The sequence below is a fragment of the Lepisosteus platostomus genome, chromosome 7, assembly GCF_059453375.1.
Source record: "Lepisosteus platostomus isolate fLepPlt1 chromosome 7, fLepPlt1.hap1, whole genome shotgun sequence".
NCBI lineage: Eukaryota > Metazoa > Chordata > Actinopteri > Semionotiformes > Lepisosteidae > Lepisosteus > Lepisosteus platostomus.
The window spans coordinates 33,758,170-33,780,229 of NC_142617.1; the positions used below are offsets into that span (position 1 = coordinate 33,758,170).

General features: G+C 43.9%; 1 protein-coding gene and 1 long non-coding RNA gene across 4 annotated transcripts; one reads left to right on the forward strand and one right to left on the reverse strand.

The window, feature by feature from the left end:
• Window positions 1–440: 440 nt before the first annotated feature.
• LOC148658584 (uncharacterized) lies at window positions 441–8,571 on the forward strand. Its single transcript, XR_015940109.1, has 3 exons — window positions 441–3,151; window positions 4,862–5,731; window positions 7,525–8,571. It is a non-coding gene; the product is annotated as an uncharacterized LOC148658584 (long non-coding RNA).
• Window positions 8,572–9,185: 614 nt separating this feature from the next.
• ap4b1 (adaptor related protein complex 4 subunit beta 1) lies at window positions 9,186–20,694 on the reverse strand. 3 transcript variants are annotated; one of them, XM_088639953.1, is made up of 11 exons: window positions 20,564–20,694; window positions 19,087–19,215; window positions 18,276–18,500; window positions 16,606–16,736; window positions 15,303–15,450; window positions 14,531–15,027; window positions 14,163–14,246; window positions 13,563–13,666; window positions 12,842–13,049; window positions 10,997–11,272; window positions 9,186–10,424 (listed from the first exon to the last, which is right to left on the reverse strand). In XM_088639953.1, the coding sequence occupies exons 2-11, from the start codon at window positions 19,197–19,199 to the stop codon at window positions 9,988–9,990; spliced, it is 2,223 nt and encodes a 740-aa protein (XP_088496079.1). In that variant the 5' UTR covers window positions 19,200–19,215; window positions 20,564–20,694; the 3' UTR covers window positions 9,186–9,987. The 3 variants fall into 3 exon arrangements, with proteins under 3 accessions (XP_088496079.1, XP_088496080.1, XP_088496081.1); XM_088639954.1 differs by having other exon boundaries at window positions 19,087–19,204; window positions 20,564–20,660; XM_088639955.1 differs by lacking the exons at window positions 18,276–18,500; window positions 19,087–19,215; window positions 20,564–20,694 and adding an exon at window positions 17,281–17,848.
• Between the last annotated feature and the right edge of the window lie 1,366 nt (window positions 20,695–22,060).

Sequence of the window (22,060 nt, forward strand, 5' to 3'; positions counted from 1 at the left end):
CTTTTATCGCCCTACTCCCCACCTCGCAACCTCCGCTCTTCAAATTCTGCCCTCCTTACTGTCCCCCAAGCCCGTCTACATTGTATGGGCGACAGGGCCTTCTCCTGCTATGCCCCCAAGCTCTGGAACTCCTTGCCCAAGGATATTAGAGAGTCACCTTCTCTAAACTCCTTCAAATCCAGACTCAAAACCCTCCTTTTCAGAAAAGCCTTTACTTAACTGGTTCCATTCTTCACCCCTCTGCTCTTCTTAATACCATCTTTCACGGTCTCCTCTATTGTTATTGTTGTATTGTTGTAATTATAATTGTGTCCTGTCTTGTGAAATTTTCTTATTTATTGTTGTAGTCTTCTTATTTATTGTTATTGTCATCCTGTAAAGCGCTTTGAGAAGCCACCTTTAAAGGCGCTATATAAAATAAAGTTTATTATTATTATTATTATTCCTCCTCGGTGACAAAATGGAATTGCGTACTTATGCATTTGTGCAGTTTGCCTTTACAATAGACAATGTACTTCACAGATTCGATATCACTTCCAGCCTACGTTGATACCTGTTTATAGTAAAGTGAAAAGTGCTGCATCTTTCTATAGGAGAGCCGCCCAGGTGTTTCCAAAAAGGTGAGCCTGAGTAGAAGACGCTTGTCGACATTTGGAATTAATAAGCTCTTTTTGTTATTTCGAGAGAATTGTAAAAAAATAAAATGCTTCCTTTAAAGAGTCGAGAATGTCGTAACTAAATGTAACAACTGGACTAAATATTTCGCAGTTTTGTAAACCGGAACAGGGACATCTTCTCACACATTCAGCAGCTGTGCCGCAGTTATGAAGGTAATTAAAATGAAGTTCAGCATGACAGAACTCATAGAAAACCCCAGGTTTGTGGAAGGAAAACGTTCTGTGAGATCCCATTATGAAAGTAGGACATGTGTGTTGGGGCCACAGTATTTTGCATGCTGAGATGTAAAACACTATACAGTACATGCTGATGAGCCGCTGTATTAAACTGTCCTAGAAGAAGACTGTTGAGCTGAAGTTATGGAACTCGGAGACATGGATGATTCTTCTGGGTGGCATGGTGCTACATCACAGCTGTACATCACAGTGATTCTAGAATTGGGCACCTTCTACATGGAGTCTGTATGTTCCAATGTGATCACATGGGTTTTCTCCTGGTAATTTGGTTCCTACCTTCCAAAGACACACTGATTGGTTAGCTGGTGTCTCAAAATTGGTCTCTGTGTTTGTATTGTCCTGCGATGTACTGTGTGCTGTTTAGGGTGTAGTCCAGATTTGTGTCCTCTGCTTCCAGGGGTCCAGGGGTCATCACAACCTTTGCCAAGAAAAAGGCCCCCTGATGACGGATGGTTGATGACATTTCTCATTTCAGTTATGTATTTTTTACAATGTATTTTTCTGGGATGTTTTGCCATAGATCAACACAAAACACTCTATAATGTCAAAGTGAAAACACAATTCTACAGATCTTCCTACATTATAAATATAAAACAGAGAGTGGTTGCATAAGTATTCACCCCTTTACTATGACACACCTAAATAGGCTCTGGTGCAACCAAATGTCTTTGGAAGTCACATTGTTGAAAGAAATCTACCTGTGTGCAATTAGGGTGTTTCACATGAGTTCAGGATAAATATACCTATCTCTAGGAGGTCCCACAGCTGATCAGTACAGGTGCCAACAAAAACTACAAAGACAAAGGAACTTTCAAAGAAAATTTGGGATTGGGTTTTTGAAAAGCACCAGTCAGGGGAATGGTATAAGAAAGGCATTGCATAACCCCAGGAGAAGAGCAGGTAAAAGCCTGTGACAACTCTAAAGGAATTTAAGTCTTCCACGGCTGAGATGGGAGAAACTGTGTATATGACAATTGCTTGGGTGCTTCACAAATTTGGAAAAATGTTGGAGACTATGAGACCAAGTGGAAGAAGATTCTATGGTCTGATGAGACCAAAATTGACCTTTTTGGCCTTAATAGTAAGCATTATGTTTTGTGCCAGTGTAGCAGTGAACACCATCCCTGCTGTAAAGCAGTGTTGGCATTATCATGGTACGGAGATGCTTCGCGGCATCAGGGCCTGTAAGACTAGTGAAGATAGAAGGCAAACTGGATGCAGCAAATAACTGAGAAATTGCTGCAGTCTGCACGAGACATCGGACTTCGGAGAAGATTCATACAGTCATAGCCACACCGGAGTGGATTAAAAAGAAAAAAAATGTTCTGGAGTGGCCCAGTGAAAGCCTGGACCTGACCTCAATCCAATCAAGAATCTGTGGCCAGAGTTGAAAATTGCTGTTCATCAAAATTTCTGATCCAACCTGAGGAAGATTGAGCAAGACTGGGCAAAGAATGTGCAGTGTCAAAATGTGCAAAGCTGGTAATAATAATAATTGCTTACACTTATATAGCGCTCTTCTGGACACTCAACTCAAAGCGCTTTACAGGTAATGGGGACTCCCCTCCACCACCACCAGTGTGCAGCCCCACCTGGATGATGCGACGGCAGCCACAGTGCGCCAGAACGCTCACCACACACCAGCTATCAGTGGGGAGGAGAGCAGAGTGATGAAGCCAGTTCAGAGAGGGGGATTATTAGGAGGCCATGACTGGTAAAGGCCAGTGGGAAATTTGGCCAGGACGCCAGGGTAACACTCCTACTCTTTTCAAGAAACGAGTAGAAACGTATCTTAAGAAGACTCATAGCTGTAATTTCTGCCAAACATGGCTCTACCAAATATTGACTCAATATGTATGTAGTCATTCATTTTCTGCTTTATATTTATAATAAATTTAGGAGGATCTTTAGAATTGTGTTTTCATTTTGACATTATAAAGAATTTTTCATCAATGGCAAAAACTCCCAGTTAAATATGATTTCATTTTGTAACACAAAATAGAAAAAGGTTGAAGTCGGGTGAATACTTTTGATAGTCACTGTAGATCTCTGTATCGTTTTAAATCTTTAGGATTTGAAGCAGGCTTAATCCTTTCTATCTACAGTTAAAGACATGATATTTTTGCCAGCAAATTACAACACCCCACCTTTCTGCTCTCTCTCACCTTGAGATCTTGCCTCAAGATACTCTGTGAATCTTGACAGGAAAAATGGGATTTACTCAGACTACAAGGCAGGTGAGTGATCTTGTTTTTGTACCTTATTTTAGGAAAGTCCCCTCCTTGTTCAAAGCTCTAATGCAGTGGTTCTCAGTCCTGGTCTGTGGTACAGTAAGTCCTGTTCTGAAGCAGTGTGTCGGCTTTTTTTTTGATCCAGCAGAGTTCTTAAACACAGGCAAATGTATTTGGATTCTGTAAGGCCTTTTTAAAAAAAATTGCTTTCTTTTCTTTAAAAAACCAAATAATGTTTGTAATTTGTATGAACCCTGCTCTCATTTAGGTGTGCCTGCTGTAATATTAGACTTGAGCAGAAGGAAAAACTGACTCGCTGTGGGTGTGTCTGGTACTTTTGTTTACACCTTCTGTTCACTAATTGATCACTTGTTCAAAGTGTCATGAGAAATAAGGGGGCTGATTCGTAACGAGTAAGCAGGCACCTCATAGAGTTCTGTGGTTTTTTTAAACCACTACAGAGTGAAGAAAAATGTCTAAACCAGTTAGCAGAACAGTTATTGCCAACAATTAACAATAGTAATCAAGGGCCCAGTTAGAACATGATCCAGCAGACACAGGGGTCCTCCAGAGCCAGGAGTGATAAAGGAACCTATGTTGACTGTCTTAGCTCCTCATTGTTCTGAAGGAAAATCTTGCAGCCTGAGAGCCCAAGTTCAGATCCATTCTTCACTTCTTCCCGACTGTGGCCCGAACTCCAAGGCCTTCTTTGAGCATGAAATGGCTGTAGTGGCGTGTCCTGTTTCTTTGGTGTCCCATGCTGTTGCCTTAAGGAAGCTGTAAGAGGACTCCTAACAGCTTGGGTTGGCCTACGTCTTTCTGGCGGTGTGACAGTTCAACTTTACGTTACATACAGTAGTTTGACAGGAGGGAGATGGGTTTGCTCTGTAGGGGTGGAACTCTGTTTAAGGTGCTGTGCACCATGTCTTTTTTGAAGTTTTACATCTTAAAGGAAGATTGCTCTTGGAATGCTGGGGCAAGGTGGACGATAATGAGAATTCTGCAAAAGTCCAAATGAGGTCACAAATGCGAGAGCTCCCAGAAACAGGTCATACAGTGTGTAACTTAAATCACAGATACAGACTGGGAATGAGTGGTGCAGGAAAGCCCAGGTCTCCAGTTTCTCATTTGAAGACAGGAGATTAAGGAAGGAACGTTACTGACTCGGGTAAAATATCTGACACAGCCTGTCTTGTGTAAAAAAGTCAAAAGAGGGGAGACTCCCACAGAGATAAGAGGAAGGAAAGAGATGAAAACTGTGGAGAGAGCAGCATGTCAAGGAGATAACTGCTCTGGAGAGCTTACCATGGTAAAAAAAAAAGCTCTGGAGCCTTTAGTTGCATCTGTCCTTTACTTTTTACACTGCCTTGCCTTATTACAGTTTCACATTTCACTACAAACAACTTTGCTAATTCTGAGACTTAATGCTAATGTTAGGGCAGAGCCAGGCACACTTAGTGTAACATGGCAGATAATATTTCTTTCATCATCTGTTGTGTAATATTAAAACTGTAAAAGCTTGCAAAGTTTTTGGAATGGATAGTGTAAAACATACATATAAGAGCCAAATGTGCAAAAACAGCAAACCTCTGCGTCACAAATTCACAAAAGAAAACTTTAAAAGACAGTCATGCAGACTTGCAGCAGGTGAATCGCTACCTTCTTCAACAGGATAAGTAAAACATTGCATTTTTTTCCATTCTCTTTTCATTTCAGGTGTTTATTCTGATGCTGTGCTGGTTCCTCACCCCTGTCTACTGCTCAGTGGGATCATGTGAGTATGACTCTAACACTGTTTCTTCATGTACTGAAGACCTGCAGAAAGGCTTCAGAACACAGTGTGATCACATCAAACTGCCTAACAGTAAGAATGAATCATTCTGCTTTACTATGATACACAGATACAAGCACTCTAGTGTGTTTCACGAGTGGCAATCTCTCTTTTCATGTATTGAAAATGATTTTTTTCTGGTTTTAGTAGCATGGGGGCAGTAATCCATAAAAGGCATTTATTCATATTGCACAATAGGGAAAGACAGCAACTGCCAGTCTGTGGAGCAAGTGGGAGCTGATTTCCAAAGTAAAATAGAGAAAAGTCCCTTATTTTATACACTTAGCTGATGCAGCACCTCAACTTGTTTACTTCATTACGGTTGGTTAGTAATACAAAGACAGGCGAGACAGTAATTTTCCAGTCCTTAGAGGTCTTAGCCTTGAAGGACAGAGAAGACGGGTACGTGCAGTTTTGTATCTGCCTTTTTTGCTGGGGTAGAGATAAACATATTCTTAGAACATCCCGTGCCCTTGACTCGCTGGGTACGATCACACTTTGTTCAAAGAATCCGGCTGCTTTTACAACACAGCTCTGCCCGTAAACTACATTTTTAGGATAAAACATTTTTAGGATAAAAGTAACTTTCCATTACAGTACCACCCCCTGGCCTACTTCCTGGCCAAGGTGCTGATGGAGCTGGCCTTCATCCTGCCTCGCCTGGTGGGCCACCTCTCCATCGCCTTCTGGAGGAGCAGACTGGGAGGGCCGCTGCTCTTCTGGGTGTCAGTGCCCTGTCCTGCTTCGCTGCTCAGGTGCAGCTCTGAACTGTCGCTTTGCTTTGTTCACCTACCGAACATAAAGCAGCACGTACCTTCAGAAGTGTTCTGGGAAATATCTGCAGTTAAAAGGTCAAATGAAACAAAGGGTGTGTTATTGATATCAACCCCTGTGCCAAGTTTCTGAACCCCTCCTTAGGCGGTGCTGCTTTAAATGGATTCAACTGGACAAAAATGCCCATTTTGGGAGTGGCTGATGTTATTCCCACCTATGCCTGTTCATTAGCAATTGGCCAACTAGTAAGAGCTGGTTCTTCATAAATAATAGCAAGTTGAGGAGAGGCTGCGTAATATTCTGTGTGCTGAAGTAGGGTACTTTTGATACTCAGGACTAATCGAAGATCAAAGTTAATTGATCGGTGTGCTTTTTTCAACTTCTATTTAAGTCCTCAATTAGAACTAGAGCACTAGAGGTGTGGAATGAAAACCAGCAGACTGCTCCTCCAGGTACATGGTCAGGAACCACTGGTGTGCCGCAGTCTGGATGTGGTCGGTCTTGGAAATTGTTTCACAAATAAAGACATCACAGTGCCAGAGTTTAAATATAATTATGGAAATGACAATTGTTTAACATGTTTAACGCTTGTTTGATTGAATCTGGTCTTTGCGTAAACAAGCATAATGGCTTGTATTTATCAATTCAATGTTTGAGATGCACGCAGTATGAAGTAGAAGAAAATAAGACTGAAGAATGAGGTGTAGGAAGCACAGTGGCACAGTGGTTAGCATTGCTACCTCACAGCGCTGGGGCTCTGGGTTAATTTCCTGAGCTGCTCTCTGCATGGACTTTGCATGTTCTCTCTGTGTTTACATGGGTTTCTTCCTGCTGTCTTCCCTACTGTTCTCCCACAGTTCATATTGGTGGAAAAACATACTGGCTGAAAAAGTCAGTACAAAATGAACATCAATACATAATACAGCATAACTAGAGTTCATGGCCAGCCCCATAATTGTGGAGTGTCTGTGTTTGTATGCGCTCTGTGACAGATTGCTGTCATGTCCTGGTTGTGTCCTTCCTTGCACCTGTTGCTTGCTGGGATAGGTACTGGCTCCCCCATGACCCTGAACTTGATAAAGTGGTCGGAAATGGATGTATGGTTGGAATTAAATGTATTAAAAGTGCAATTAAGGGGGTAATTAAAATCAGGTGGTTAAATAATTTGGTAACCACTAAACAAGGATTGAATTTGGGTGATTAAAATAGATTTCACAGGACCTCAGATAAAAAAAGAGTTGATGCTGATTACTCAAGAGGGTTACAAAATCATTTCTAAACATCTTGGGCTCCATCCACTGTCATACAGTGAACCAATGGAAAATATTCAAGAGCACAGTGACTCTACCCAGGATCATTCATCCTGAAAAGAATCACATCTATTCATTTGATTTCAGCAGCACTAGCAACCAACCACAAATCCTGTCACTACTGTGTCAAAAATAAAGTTTATATTTAAATATTTGTTTTAGAATGAGGTGAGAGTTGTATGACTTTATAACAACCCAGTGTACACTGCAAACTCATATAGACCATGTGACTTATTTCTCACTAGTGACAGATGGAAAGCACATTAAATTACCCTAATTGCATAACTACAAAAACTTGAGTCATTGTTTCCACAAATCGGACCTGACAATCTAATAGGCTGTGGTCACAGATGAGGAAATTAAAAATGGAAAAATAAGTAGAATGAGGTCATTTTTAGACACTGAAGTTTGAACTTCCCCTCAGTCCGCAAGCCTCCTAATTAGCATACTTTTCCTGACACCAGACTGGATTGGCTCCATCACCTCCATTTTTACAATCCTTTCCATCCTGATGATTGGGGACTTTGCCAAGATTCCTGATCACCTGTCTTGGATGAAGCACCTGTTCATGTTAAAGGTCACTCTCCAGCCTTCTCTGCAGCTCAAGTTTGCTGAAGACTGCACTTTCGGGCAAGCTACACAAGGTTCTGTACACTCGTTAAAGTTGCTTCTAAGTTTGAAAAAGAATGTCAGTGCAAAATGAAAATCAAAACCTTAACCCACTGCAGCAAGACACAACTACAGCCCAGCACAGATAGTGTTATTGGCTACCCCCATAAGTGTGGAATGCTTTAAAGCATTTCAGAAACCTGTCTCGTTACTAGAGTCATTGTATATTTGGGAACATATAAATAGTTCATTACATTTGTCTTTGCCAACGAAGATTATTCAGACCTTCCTCATCACTCAGACCATGTGAACTGATGCTCAGTTTTATTTATTTGATTAAAGGAGAGTCTGCAAAAATCAGTCCATTTTCATTCATCCTATTCAAGGTTGCAGATAGCTGGAGCTTGTCCCTTGCAAGCAATGGGCATAAGGTGGGGTACACCCTAGATGGAATGCCAGTCCCTTACAGGGAACTGTCAGACACTTACACACCCTCACACACACCAGAGCCAGTTTTCCCAGAAGCCAATTAACCTACCAGTACGTCTTTGGACTGGGGGGGGGGGGGACCAGAGCACCAGAGGAAACCCACACGATCACGAGGAAAACATACAAACTCCACGCAGATTACACCCCAGGTCTGGAATTGAACCCAGGGCACAGTGCTGTGAGCCAGCAATGCTGACCACTATGTCCACATGAAAACAAGGGGATTGTGTACAGTATTTATTATTTTTTTAAGGAGATGACATCAGGAATGATTACAAATTACTGACAGCAGCAGTTGAGTGAACTTGGCTCATGTTATCCCTCCTGAGCTTTCTTTATAAATCCCTCTAATCCTTTATAATTTTATAAATTTGATAAAATCCCTAAAATATTCAAAATGGATCCATCAACACGGAAATGCATTTGCTCTTACCGCAGGTGTGCCAAGGATTCAATCTACCCGCCCTGCAGAGAAGCACTCAAAAACAATCCGAACCTGACTGCTTTCATCCCGGCTGAAGAAATCCTTGAACAGTTCGACATCTCTCTGCCTATCTGGGGTAATATCCCACTTCTTCTACTGTTCCTGGTGGTATTCCTCGGATCGTTGTACCTCACTATCTGATTCCTCTGATATCCAGGCCTTTCGGATACAGGATTCCTTAGAAAACAAGGCTGGTAGGCCACAGGAGAACAAGGGCAAGAGGTGTGGGAGGTGTGCCAGTAAAACGCTTTTTTCTTGGTCAAAAAAACATTTCACTGCATATTGCATGATGCCAGCTGATGCCATTGTTCCTGTACAAGCAGTGTGGGGAAAAACAGCAAAGGGCTCTATGGTTAAATTTAATATTGCTGGTACATAGGTCATGTGGGTGAGTGGAGGTGATTAAGGAGTAGCAGCTCCCAAACTGGAAGGGCATTAAAAAGAAAACCTTCGCTAGTTCAGAATTTTAAAAAAGGGCAGTACACTATCTAGCCGTTTCCTAAATTTCAAAACCCATACCCCTTTTCAAGCACCACATGAAGATGAAATACTCATTCACTTTTATTTTCACATATATTAGTTCTGCATATATATAAAAAAAACATTTCTCTTATTCCATGCTGTCGAATGCATAACAGCAGAACACCACTCTGTTACAGTTTTAAAAAAAGGCACTCTTGACTTAAATTTCATTGAGGTGGCTGACTTCTTCTGGAACAGTAAACTGTGGTCAATAGGCCAGTTGAAACTGGTACCCAGGAGCCCCAGTGCTTTCTAATTTTCTTAATATGATAAAAGCTCTCCTCCTTCAGGCGCTGTTTCAAGACCCTGGTGTTGCAGGGCAGTGGAAATCACTTTAGGGCTGACTCCTTGACTATGATTACAAACCAAACAATTTCCAATCCCCCCACTGTCCCAGGGCCCTTTGAATCATGAAATAACCTCTTCCCACAACTGTCCTTCACACGGTCAGGCATTCTTCTTTAAAATTTCTACGGCCGGCAAAGGTTAGAGAAGCTGGATTCGTTTATACATCAAGTGCTGTGTTAGCGAACTGGGTGGTAAAACAACTCCAAAAAGTGTTTTTTGGGGGATTCAGATGGTTTAGCACTGAGGTGTTCAGATCAGAAAACACTGCGTCTATGCTCACAGAGTAAAGCACGTGTGACATGAGCTCCTGTGCTCAGCAGATGTAGCCAGACCCTGGCTCTAAGCTGATAAAATAAAAAGCGCGACCCAGTGGCCGATCTCAGCTTCTAAGTGTCACTGGGTTGACAGAGCTCTCTCCGCAGCTCCGTGTCCAGTGTAAACCTTCCAGGCTACTGGACTGGTACCTGTGGGAGTCTCAGGGGACAGACGCACGAGTCTTGGTTAAAGTGTTCAACACTGTCTGCAGCACCAACACAACACCATTCAAAGCCTCCTCATCTTTCGGATCTTGCTTTAAGGTCACACTGAGGTCAGCCGCCCCTGGGTCCGCGTCCCACGTCAGTTCAGCCAGAACCAGAGTGTCGGAGCTGTAGGTGTACAGGTAGGCCTTCCACGGGCGAGCGCCGGGCCTGCTGAAAGCCAGGGTCTGAATTTTGACCAGCTGCAAGGCGGCCTGCAGGATTTCTGGGGATGAACCTGGCTGTCGGCAGGCAAGGGTCTGGATATGCGCCGACTCCAGCTCTAACCAACGCTTCTCGAAAAGCTCGGGGGACAGGGCTGGCACTGTGTTCAGGCGGAAACCATCCCCATTATCGGAAGGGCAGGAAGCTGCCTCCTCACCTTTCTCTTTGGCTGTGGAGAGACAAAGTCAACAGGTGATAACAAGAGAATGGATCAGACTTCTGATATAACTGCAGTTTGGGCTACTGTACACTGTACTAGGTACAGGTAGTTGAAGATAGTTAAATGCTTTTTGAGTACATTAATATGAATATTTGTTGTTAATAAAATGTAGTTTATCTGCTTAGTCTGTACAAAGAGTATGATTGGAAGTATTCTTTGTTTGAAGGACCTCCATTCCAATCAACAGAATAGAGAAATAATATAATGTCAAGACTATAATGTGCAAAACTGAACTTGAATGAAATACTGCGTTGAATTGTATGCATCAGATTGACAATATCTTGCCAGTCTCAAACATAGATCAGGCTGCTTCCAAGCTTCAAGACTTCAGAACCCACTCTATCAACTCCAGAAGCAAGACTTTATGGACCATTTCCCATTACCTGTAAAGCGCTTTGAGTGGAGTGTCCAGAAAAGTGCTATATAAGTGTAAGCAATTATTATTATTATTATTATTATTAAGCATATAAACACACAGACCAGTTACTTCAGGCGCTTGAACTCTCAAAGACTCAACCTACCTGCTTCAGCTGGTTCTGCAGTACCAAGGGAAGGAGGCTCAGGGCTCCCTCTGGTGGTGGCCTGGGCTGCCCAGCGCTCTTGCCCATAAACCGGCACTAGGGAGTTAAAGTCGGAAGCCCAGCTGTTGATGGGCTCCTCAGGCCGACCGGTGATCACGCCCAGGCAGGGGTCGGACTTAGGGCCCTCCAGGACCCGCCTGGTCTCTTCCAACCCGCAGCGCAGCAGGCGGTAGCAGAGCAAAGCTCGGTCGCGCACAGCCATGTTGCTTTCCTCCTCTAAAGAAAAACCGGAAGGAGCTCCATGGGTACTAATTTTTTTCATAACGCTAAAAATCAGTTTTTTCTGGGGGAGGGGGTATCTGAGTCCTCATACCACTGTGGCCCCTCTGGGCTCAATTGCTTGGGTGCTATCTATGTGGAGTTTGCATGATCTCCCACTGTTTATGTAAGACATACTGGTAGGCTAATTGTCTTCTGTTAAAACTGGCCCTGGCGTGAGTGTGTGCCTGTATCTGTACCCTGACCTGTTCCCGTTGCTTGCAGGGATAGGCTCTGGCTCCCCTGCAACACTGAATTGGAAGAAGTGGTTAGAAAATGGATGGATGGTATCCTAGTGTCCTGAAACACTAGACAATCCGGTGCTTTGACTGAGGCTAAAGCGAAGCCAGGTGTTTCACGCAGTGCAAAGTACTAACAAACTGCCATCCACCTAATTTGTGCATTGCTGCTTGATGACAGCACTGTACGTTTCCTCTGGTACTTGATTTCTTAGTTCCTCCACACCTGCACAAGGAAATATTTCCAGCATTTTTGGCACATATTTGCTTTTAGGTCATCTTGTATTATACCCACATGCAGCTACCAAAAAGAAAAAGATAAAAATAAAGCTTCTATGATGCCACATGAGGTCGTTTTTTTGGAAGAATTAAGTTAATTGAAATTATTTTTCTTATTACTTTGTGTCACTCTCTCACAGTCGTGAACTTTGACCATTGACTAATACCGCAGCCTGTGCACTGGTGCCCTTCTTTGCCGTAATCAACAAATCCCACCTTTCATGTTCTTTACTGCTCATTCAGCCAGCTCCGCGCAGGGACTTCTAACATGTGCCTGCCTCAGTGTCTTTGTCATTGGGTTTTTTTCCTCTCCATTTGAATTTTAGAATTACTTTATTACTAGATCACCCTGGATAAAGGTCTGCTAAACAAATACTGACAATTCTGCTTCCTTTTACATTCGCCATCTTGTTCACTTCCTATTCAAGATGCCCTTGCATAATGATCTAAGCTATTACATATTTGGAACATGTTTGTTCCTATTGTGTCTATGCTGCATCCCATGTTCAGCAGTCAGAACTGCACTGGAGAACACATTGCCTTCTTCCCAAGGCTTGTCCACTTAGCAGAGCTTTCTTGGACCAGCAATTAAACGTCCAGGCAGTTATTCAGAATCCTCTCCTGCTGACAGTCTTTTTGTGAGCTTATCTTTAAGGGGGGGGGGGCATGATGGCACACTGGTTAGGTTAGTATTGCAGCCTCACACAGCACTGGGTTTAATTCCTGGTGTACTGTCTAAGTGGAGTTTGTAATGTTCTCCTCATGTTCACACGGGTTTCCTCGGGTTGCTCCCATCTCCCCCCACAGTCCAAAGACATGCTAGAAGGTTAATTGGCTTCTGGAAAAACTGGCCCATGTGTGAGTGAGTGTCTGTCTGCCTTGGATTAGCGTCTTGCCCAGAGTATATCCTGCCTTGTGCCCCTTTCTTGCTGGGAGAAGCTCTGGCTCCCCCGTGACCCTGTGGTGGATAAAGCAGAAGACGGGTGGGAGGTAGGCAGGCAAGCTGTACCTATGCAGTGGTAGAGCAGGCGGCCCAGCATGTCCTGGGTCTCAGCAGGACGGGACAGAAAGAGCCGCATGGTTGCAGTGAGCAGCTCCAGCTTGACGGCTGGAGACACCTCTGTCTTCAGGCTGTCAATGTATTCCTCCAGCACATAGGGGGCGCCAGGAATCTGCTCACCCTGGACTCCCAGCAGCCAAATCAGAGCCTGCTTACCCTGTGCAGCAACAGTTAAACTTCTTCACCACACAAAACCTACCGAGCTTTTCTCAACATTCAGAAATGAATATATTGTCTTCATTTAAAAACTACTCATTAAAATACTACCATAACTTAGTAGAATGCATGCGTCTTCAATTATTTTAGAAGAGACATCATTGTCAATTAAAGTTTAACAAAATGTACTTAATGCACTCAATAAACATGAACTGCATTGCTGGAGATGGAGGACGACAATACTTGGACTGTAGCCGTATATCAAGAACACAGCCAAAGCAAAATGCACAGCTGTCAGGGCTTCATAATGGAGAGAAAATGCAATTGAGACAAAAAATACACTGAAAGGAGAAACAACTATGAATCACGCAGCCTGGTTTGTAGATTGGGCTGGGCCTTGTAGATGGCTGACGTGCATTGCACAGGCATGGGAGTACTGCTGGAAATTGGAGAAATCTGATTTTTTTGGAGACTGTACAGAGTGAGCTTGTTCTGCGATGGCGGCGCCCCCTACCTCGCTGTCCTGGATGTGCTCCTCACAGCCCGCGATGGCCTGGCACACCGCCGGCACGCACTGGGGACACAGCCACACCAGGTCGCGGAACGTCTGGACAACAGCTGTGGGAGTAACAGGCAGGAGGAGCTGACATCACGCCCGCTATGCCAGAGCATGCTTATTGCCCATGTCAAATAAAATAAGTTTCTATTCAAGGGCATCCAGTTTCAAAGATGTCTTTCTTGTGTCTCACTGCCACGCGTTTCTTGCACTTTGTTATCCACATCTCGTGTATAGCTTAAGCACAATGATTATTTAGTGAACAAACTTCACGGCACCAAGCTCTGTGACAATATCCCAGTTGCTGCCCTAGAAACTATCTAAATTTTTTCCCAAAAGAAAGCTCAAGTTCCATTCCAAGAAATCGTGCACATGTGGGAAGTGACACTTAGAACAGTAAAGAGACAAATGGTGAAAGCAAAATGAGCCTTATAATACTGTCCTACAGAATGTACATACTTCCCCACCTAGCAATAACTCGGAGTCTGTAGTAATAACACACACAATTCAAGATATCAGACCAAATGGAGCCTTCAGATTAGTTTTAACCTTCCTCACCGGAAGTAATGTGCTCCTGTCGGAGTCCCTGCAGGCCGGTTAAAACGTTGAGGCATTTCTCGCTGTAAGTTCGACCAATGCGCCCTGAAAGGAAAGAACTTGAGTTTTTAAAGAGCAGAATAATAAATGAAAGACGAATAAAGCAGAATGCTGAAAAATAATCACAAAGCGCTTTGGTGTTTCCGCAGCTCCCCTGAGTGACAAGTGACAGACGGTAGCAAGAGGGTCTGTGACAATCGAGCTGTGTCTCATCACCAGAAGAAAAGCCAGGAGCACAGCCTTGTTCAACCGTTTCCTCCCGCTGTCGTACAGAGCAGCGATTTCAAACCCCCGTCCCTGAACATCAGCTGGGGTGGGGAGCTGCTTACCCAAGGCAAAGATGGCAGCCTGCGCCAGCTCAGGGGACACGTCCGTGCAGTACGCCCGCAGCTCCTCCAGGATCATGTCCACGTTCTCGTCGTTGGCGAGCTCGGTCAGGATCTCCATCTTGCGGAACTTGATGTAGCTTGGCTCCGAGTAGCTGCAGAAGAACTTCTTGTAGTGGGCGCTGAAGTGGCCGGGCAGGCTGCGCAGGACCTGCCGCACGTGGCACAGGGCGGCGAAGCGCAGCTCGCGGCACTGGGAGGCGCAGGCGGCCAGCAGCGGGCCGCGGGCGCGCTCCAGGGTGTCGGCCTGCACGCCCGGGTGTGTGGCGGCCAGGCGCAGGAAGAGGCGGGCGGCGGCGGCCATCACGCCGCTGTGGCTGCTGCGCAGGAGGTCGTCCAGCAGGTTGAGGATGTCAAAGAGCTCCTCCTCGCTGCGGGGCTCGTACCGCAACAGGAAGGTCAGCACATCGCTCTGACCCCACGTGTCCAGGTCCTTCATCCTGAAGAGAAGAACAGACATCCGGCCATGATTCAAACAGATGTCAACAGATCAGTAAACATGTTCATGGCGGGCAGTTTCAACTGGCCACTGTCCTGTGTCCATCTGGATAGCTTTTCAACTGTCACTGTCCTGTGGTCCAGTTGGACAGGTCAAACACATGCTTAAACAGCCACTGCAGAAGTACAGTTGTCGTTTGTCTTCTACCTACAAGTAACTGCTAATTGCTGCTCTAGAACAACTCTTCCACACTGGGACGTGGCCTGTTAGGTGCACCTGTTCAGAAGGTGGTGAGCGATGGGTTTGTTGATGACGACACCTCCCTCCTCTTTCAATATCTCCTCTAGGGCCCTCAGGCAGTTCACCATGACCACTGGGTCAGGGTCCCGGAGCAGCCCGTACAGCTCATTCACCACAGCGCCATCTGCAGGAAAAGACATGTTACTGCATCTCCATCAGTAGTGCTGTACTGCACTCGGCTTTTGGGAACCTGGTGATCTGCCTTTTAATACACAAATAATAAAACTGACAATCTCTTAATAAAAAATCTGGAAAAAATAAGCTCTAGACTTGTTGCCTTATTTAGGATTTAACAATGTGAACTCTCCTGCTGTGGTGCAATGCTGTTTACCAGAAACCCACCATTTTGTACTTAATAATCATTCACTTTTTTCCATTAGCACTTTCGTAGTGATCATCATCGCAGTAGTTATGAGGTGTCAGCTCTGATTTGATGACAGTTGGTTAGAGTTGTCAACCCTGGAGGATTGCTATATTCTGTGTAAACTAATTTACTTAGAGTACTCTTCTGTCCTGTCATGCAAGAAACTGAAACAGGTGTCGTGATATGTCTGTGCTAAAGACCTCCCGTTTTTAATCCATTCATTTTCCAAGCACTTTATTCAATTCAGGGTCGCAGGAGACCCGGAGCCTATCCTGGCAAGCCACAGGCACAAGGCAGGATACACATTGGGAAGGATGCCAGTCGATCTCTGGGTACATACACAGGCACACACATACCGGGGCTAAGTTTCCCACAAGCCAGTTAACCTACAGTACCAGTATCTCCTTCAATTGTGGGGAAAAAAACTGGAACACCCGGAGCAAACCCACACGAACATGATAAGAACATACAAACTCCATGCATATAGCAGCCCAAGAATTGAACCCAACGCTGCATGGCAGCAGTGCTAATCACTGTGCCAACATACTGCCTGAAAATGTTAATGGAGGTAGGAAATACAAAAGTAAATAAAAAAGCTGCATTATTTATATCAAGACAATATCTAAAAAAATCTATAATGAATTTGATTCCAATAGCTAAAAATCTGTTTGATTTCCTGTTTAATCCAACATAAATCCACATATTACGAGTAACGTTCAAAAAAGTCCAGTGTGGGGCTGCTGGATATATACTGCCCTGCAGAATACGGTCTGAGAATGCAGCCTTGGCCCTGTTTTTTGCTGCCAAATTAATTCCTACAGCACAGAGAAGTGCTCAAGATGTTTTGTGTTGAGGGCGGACTTGAAATCGATACTGCCTCCGGGGCACAGCAAGAATCAAGAAAACCTGTTTCACCGATCTCAGTGTCCGGTGTCATCTTCCGCATCTTGGCATAGCCCAGCACTGCCACCCGCCTCACGTAGGAAGCTTTGTCCCTCAGTCCGAGGAGAAGGGGCTGCTGGACATACTCGCAGATGCCAGGCATTCTGGGAAAAAGACGGAGAGTCACAGATATAAGAACAACCAAGCAACACCCCCGGGGGATCAGTGTGCTTTAAAAACACTGTCCTATAAAAAAGGAAGGAACAAATATGGAAAATGCAGAAAAAACTGAAAACAAAGGAAATTCAGAAAAATTCAGAAATGTTTCAAAAAAGGAAAAAGAACGCGCGAATTGTTGAGGAGCTAGATTTCTGTCAAAAACAAGAAAAAAAAAGATGAGGACAATGTGTCCTGATGAAGCTGGAATGTTGACAGCATTTAAGTAGAGTGAGTGTCTGTCTAGCTGGTTTAATTGTTTTTAACAACTCAGGAATGTCAGTAGAACAGTACAATAAGACTAAAAACACTTTGCTTCTTCTTTTGCTTTTGTGCTTAGGGAGCCCAATATAACTGGCTGGTATCATCCTTTGTGCGTTCTGGACCTAACTGAGGGTGGTTATTTAATACACTGCCTTTTGAAAATAAGACTTAGTCTCACATATACCAACCTCATTTAATACTTTCAAAAGATAACTGAATTCAAATCACCTGAAGACCAGAGATGGATGAACACAGCAAACAACCGTCTCACAAACGCCGGCACTGTATGCTGGATGAAGATTAAATCAGCAATGTTTTCCTGCTCTGGATGCAAAGAATGACTTTGAAAATCTTTTTTTTTTGCTCTTAGGTTTTGTAACCTCCCATGTCATTTGTTTTGCAAAACTGGTCTTAAGTGGAGAAGAAAAATCCCTTCTCTACATGCTAGACTAGCTTGTTCCCCATACAACTGCTGAGGTAAACAATTAACTGCATCTCCCACCACTGCACCCACCACGTTCTAAGAGAAATCATCTATATCTATATATCTCAATATCAATGACATATCAGCGACAGTCATCTAATTCTATTTAATACTCAATCATCCACCCATCCGTTTTCTAACTACCTCATCCAATTCAGGGTCATGGAGAGCTGGAGCCTATCCTGTCAAGGAACAGGCCCAAGGCAGGACACACAGAGACACACACTCACACCAGGGCAAATGTTCCCAGAAGCCAATTAACTTACCAGTATGTCTGCAAAAATCAATCCATTTTCTTACCGCTTCATCCTATTCAAGGTTGCAGAGAGCTGGAGCTTGTCCCCTGCAAGCAACGGGCATAAGGTGGGGTACACCCTAGATGGAATGCCAGTCCTTTGCGGGGAACTCTCAGACACTAACACACATCAGAGCCAGTTCTCCCAGAAGCCAATTAACCTACCAGTACGTCTTTGGACCGCGGAGTAAAATCAAAGCACTCAAAGCAAAATCGGGGAGATCATACAAACTCCACACAGATAGTACCCCCTGGAAATGACCCCAGTGCACCAGTACTGTGCCACTGTGCCATGCAATCAATTACCAGACCCCTGAACGATCATGTTTCAGATGGGATCTGATACTTATGTCTGCACTTGTACTCCAATAAAGCCATACAGAAGGCGAGCTCTGTATCGGAGCTCTAGGCCTGTCAGTGTGAATCTTTCTGAAGGGGGCTGACCTCAGGTTGCACATGTTGCGCAGCGCCAGGCCTCGCACCATGGGGTTGGGGTCGGCGCAGTCCTTGCGCAGGGTGTTGATGGCCAGCAGCGCCAGGTCGGGTTTCAGGGCAGCGTAGGTGCACATGTACAGGTAGACCAGCTTCTTCTGGACGACGTCCACCGTGGCGCTGGCCTTCACCATGTCCGTGAACAGAGAAGACACGTCCAGGCCCTGCGTCATGTGCCTGCGGGAGCAAGACGTTTCAGCCGCAGATCTCCTTCAGCCGGAACAGAGTAAGAACCATAAACAGGCTCAGGATCCAGAGCATCCTCCTCTCCTGAGTCTTGACAGAGAAGTCCCCAGCCAATCTGAGCGATAAAACTGCCTTTTATTTGGAAGCTCCACCTTACCTGTTACCTTCCCTTAAGCCTCTTAAACACATACTGCTCCTTCACATTTATATGTCCAGACAACATTAGCATTACACAAAAATCACCCTGGGTGGCACAGCGGAGCAGTGGTTGGCACAGCACAGGTGCCCTGGGTTTAATTCTGGACATGGAGTGCTAACCACTGTGCCACTGTGTTGCCCTGCTCTTTTATGTCATATTTATTCTTTACATGATGTGTAAATGGATGGTTTGTATGCTTTTGGTATGCCTCCTGGTATTCCGGGAAACCAGACATTAAAGGATTTTCTCATTAGAACGTTTTTCCAGCCGAAAAGGCCTGCCACAGTGTGAGCCCTCCTTGGAAGCAGGAGCAGTCACTGCTGGCTCTAGAGAAACCCCTCTGCCTATCGAGACGTGTACTGTACAGGCGGGACTCACCGGATGACTCTGAAGATGACATTCCTGTAGCGGAGGCGGTCTGTCTGGATGTTGGGGTTGGAGAGAGCTCTCTTCAGCTCCTTCACGGTGTCCTCTGAGCCCAGGTATGGCATCCTCACTGGGCAACACCTGATCGATACCCATACAGGAAGAGCTGTTACTTTAGAGAAACAACACTTCCTTTCTCTGGCTGACAGATGTTCTAAGACAGTCCTATTAAATAAGTACTTAGCGCAGTAGTTTCAAACTCAGTTCCTGGAGGACCTCATTTTTTTTTTCTCTTTTTGTCTTTTCCTCCTTATGGAGTAGTCATTTAAACATTTAGCCTAATTATTTTTCTAAATTAGACATGTATAGGATTTTTCTTAAAGTGTTTTACAGTTAAACAAGACATTCACTTCAGGTATAGTAATCTATTAATAACCTCAGATCTTGGTTAGAAGACTTACAGTTACACAGCTAAATAAATACTTACACCAGTTGTGTAATTGAGATCTTGGTTAGAACAAAAATGCCTAAAAAATAGAACAATAAGCCCTCCAGGAGTGAGACCCCTGATTCAGTCTAAACCTCAGTTCTCAAGCCTGTAATTGGGGGTCCACAAATCTTTTGGATTTCACTGCATCTGAGCACTTTAACCTCTGAGACTGTTTGATTATCTGCAATTGAATTACTCACTTGATTACTCTTGTATTCCTCACTTGATTACTCTTTTTTGCACATAGTCTTTGGCTTCAAAAACAGTCAACCGCAGGTAGCGTAGCACCCATTCTTTCCTGAGCTTTTCTATTAAGTGATCACAGCCTTATTTTTGTCTAAACAGCTCAACTAATTCAAAATGTCCAGACACAGGAAGGAAAGAACCTGTATATTCCACATCCCCACAAAAGGTGGAATTTTGTAACTGACATTCCACACACCAGCATGACTGGAGATGTAAAACAGAAATTGATTGAAGGCTGATTCCAATGACAACCAATTTATAATAATAATTATTAAAGGTTAATCAGCCTCACTGTAAAAGCGAACTCAAACCAATAGCCCTAATAAAGGGATACCAAAAGACCAGAATCTAAAAGCTGGTCTAGATTAAAACATAGACATCTAGGGTTTTTTAAAGACGAGAAAGACTTTTGTGTTTGATATTCCGCTGTCGGATCAGTCATTAACTGTCTAATGGCAGTCTAATCTACTGTCAAATGTTTATGTTTTAAAGCGACTTTATAGGGACCTTCCCACGAAATTCTTCCATTAACTGAGCCCTACTGAACTTATGAGTACGATCTGGACGCTCATATTTCACCTTTGTAAAAACATAAAAATATATATAAAGCCCAAAAGTCCGCATAATCACTCAATACTCCCAATTTCTAAAGATACTTCAATAATGAATTTTTAAAAAAAAAACAGTGTGCGGACTGAAATTATTTGTATTTCATTTTAGTTACAAAGTTGTCATTCAGTAAAACGAACTTACCTTCTTCACAGAAAGAGGTAACGCTGTCCGTGTCCAAAAACACACAGATCCATAACTCTAACACAAACGCCGATGACTTCCTCCTGTTAGATCTGGCGTGCTCACCTATTGGTGGAAAGCGGTGCGGCACAAACAATGTTCCCAGTCGAATTCCCCTGTCTGAAACAATAGTTCCGCAAATGTCACACTTCTTTATTTTAATTCAATGCTGTACACACTACTGCTTTTCCCATATATGTTTCATGTTTTCACGTCTTATCTTTTATGTTCAGTTTATACACTTGCACCCTAGGAACAAAAGTATGAAGAAAAAAGTGTGCACAAGCAATAGGTTTCTAATAGTTGTTTGTGCACGAATTCCTACCTTGTTGTCCGACCTCGACCAATAAAAAGAGAGATTTCTAAATATTGCGCGGTAAATGTTGTTGTTGCACACACAGACGGTGCTCTTCCCTCTGGAACAAAATATGCAAACCAATACCCCAGTATCGGGGTGTGGACATGGCGCACTAGGTATTAGGAGTCCTTGTGTCTGCTGATATTCGTTGCACTAGACCTCCAAATCACCAGTAGTAACTGATGGTTTTAATGAGGGTGACCAGACGTCCTCCTTTTGAGACCACATTCATAAATACAAGGCCACAGGAAGGTATGTACAGATATATACAAATGCTGTGACACCGCACAGATGCTGGGGCCAGAAGGACTCTACTGTGACACTGAAATCTAAAAGAAGATTCATCAAGCTCAGCCCAGCAGGCAGGTCCATGGGATCCCAGTGGCAGTGCTGTGCTGAAGACTTCGTCAGCTGCTTTTACTGAACAATGTCATACTTTCCCCAGTAGATCCAAAGCAACCAGCATTGTGTAGGGCTGGTAGTCAGTCAGAACTGGTCGCCTGTTAGTGAATTTGTGCCGACTGTAGGTTGATGACCATGTTGCGGTTTACCTTCTCATAATCTAGAAATGGCAGGGAGGGTGTTGCACGGGAGGCACAAGTTGTCTATTTGAGTCAGAGGTGTGATGATCATTAATATGATCATTTTGATATTCTTTTCCGAGCATCTCCAATAAGGGCTGGGTTGCAGAACCCTTACCGAAATGTGGAGCAAAAACTTGAAAATGTGCATAAAATACTGATAAGTATGTCCTCTGCAGGGCTCTGCCTATTCCAGACATGTATCCAATATGATGCCTGGTCCTCGATGGGGATGTGTGTGACACTACACTTTCACAAAATCTGCAGGACAAAATACACATTTAACTGTCTACCTTAACTTTGTAGCATGCAGATATTTTTGATGTCCCTCTAAATGAAATCAGTTCTTGTGTTGTAGAACATCACCTTTTCAGCCAATTCCCTTTCCTTGAGACCCTTGTTGACGACACTCGCAGTGTGCCATGCTGCAATATCGGTCCCACAGGGATTTATAAAATTCCAAAAATTGTTCGGGATTTTGTTTGTCTCGTTACTCAGACTGTATAAACAAACATAGGC

What these genes read in the sequence shown, in the direction of transcription:
- ap4b1 (XM_088639953.1), bottom strand. Translation starts at nt 19,199, where the DNA reads ATGCCATACCTGGGCTCAGAGGACACCGTGAAGGAGCTGAAGAGAGCT. An exon ending in GTCATCTTCAGAGTCATCCG is followed by an intron (nt 18,501 to 19,086) that starts GTGAGTCCCGCC and finishes TTGCTCCCGCAG; the next exon opens with GCACATGACGCAGGGCCTGG. An exon ending in CGCAACATGTGCAACCTGAG is followed by an intron (nt 16,737 to 18,275) that starts GTCAGCCCCCTT and finishes TCTTTTTCCCAG; the next exon opens with AATGCCTGGCATCTGCGAGT.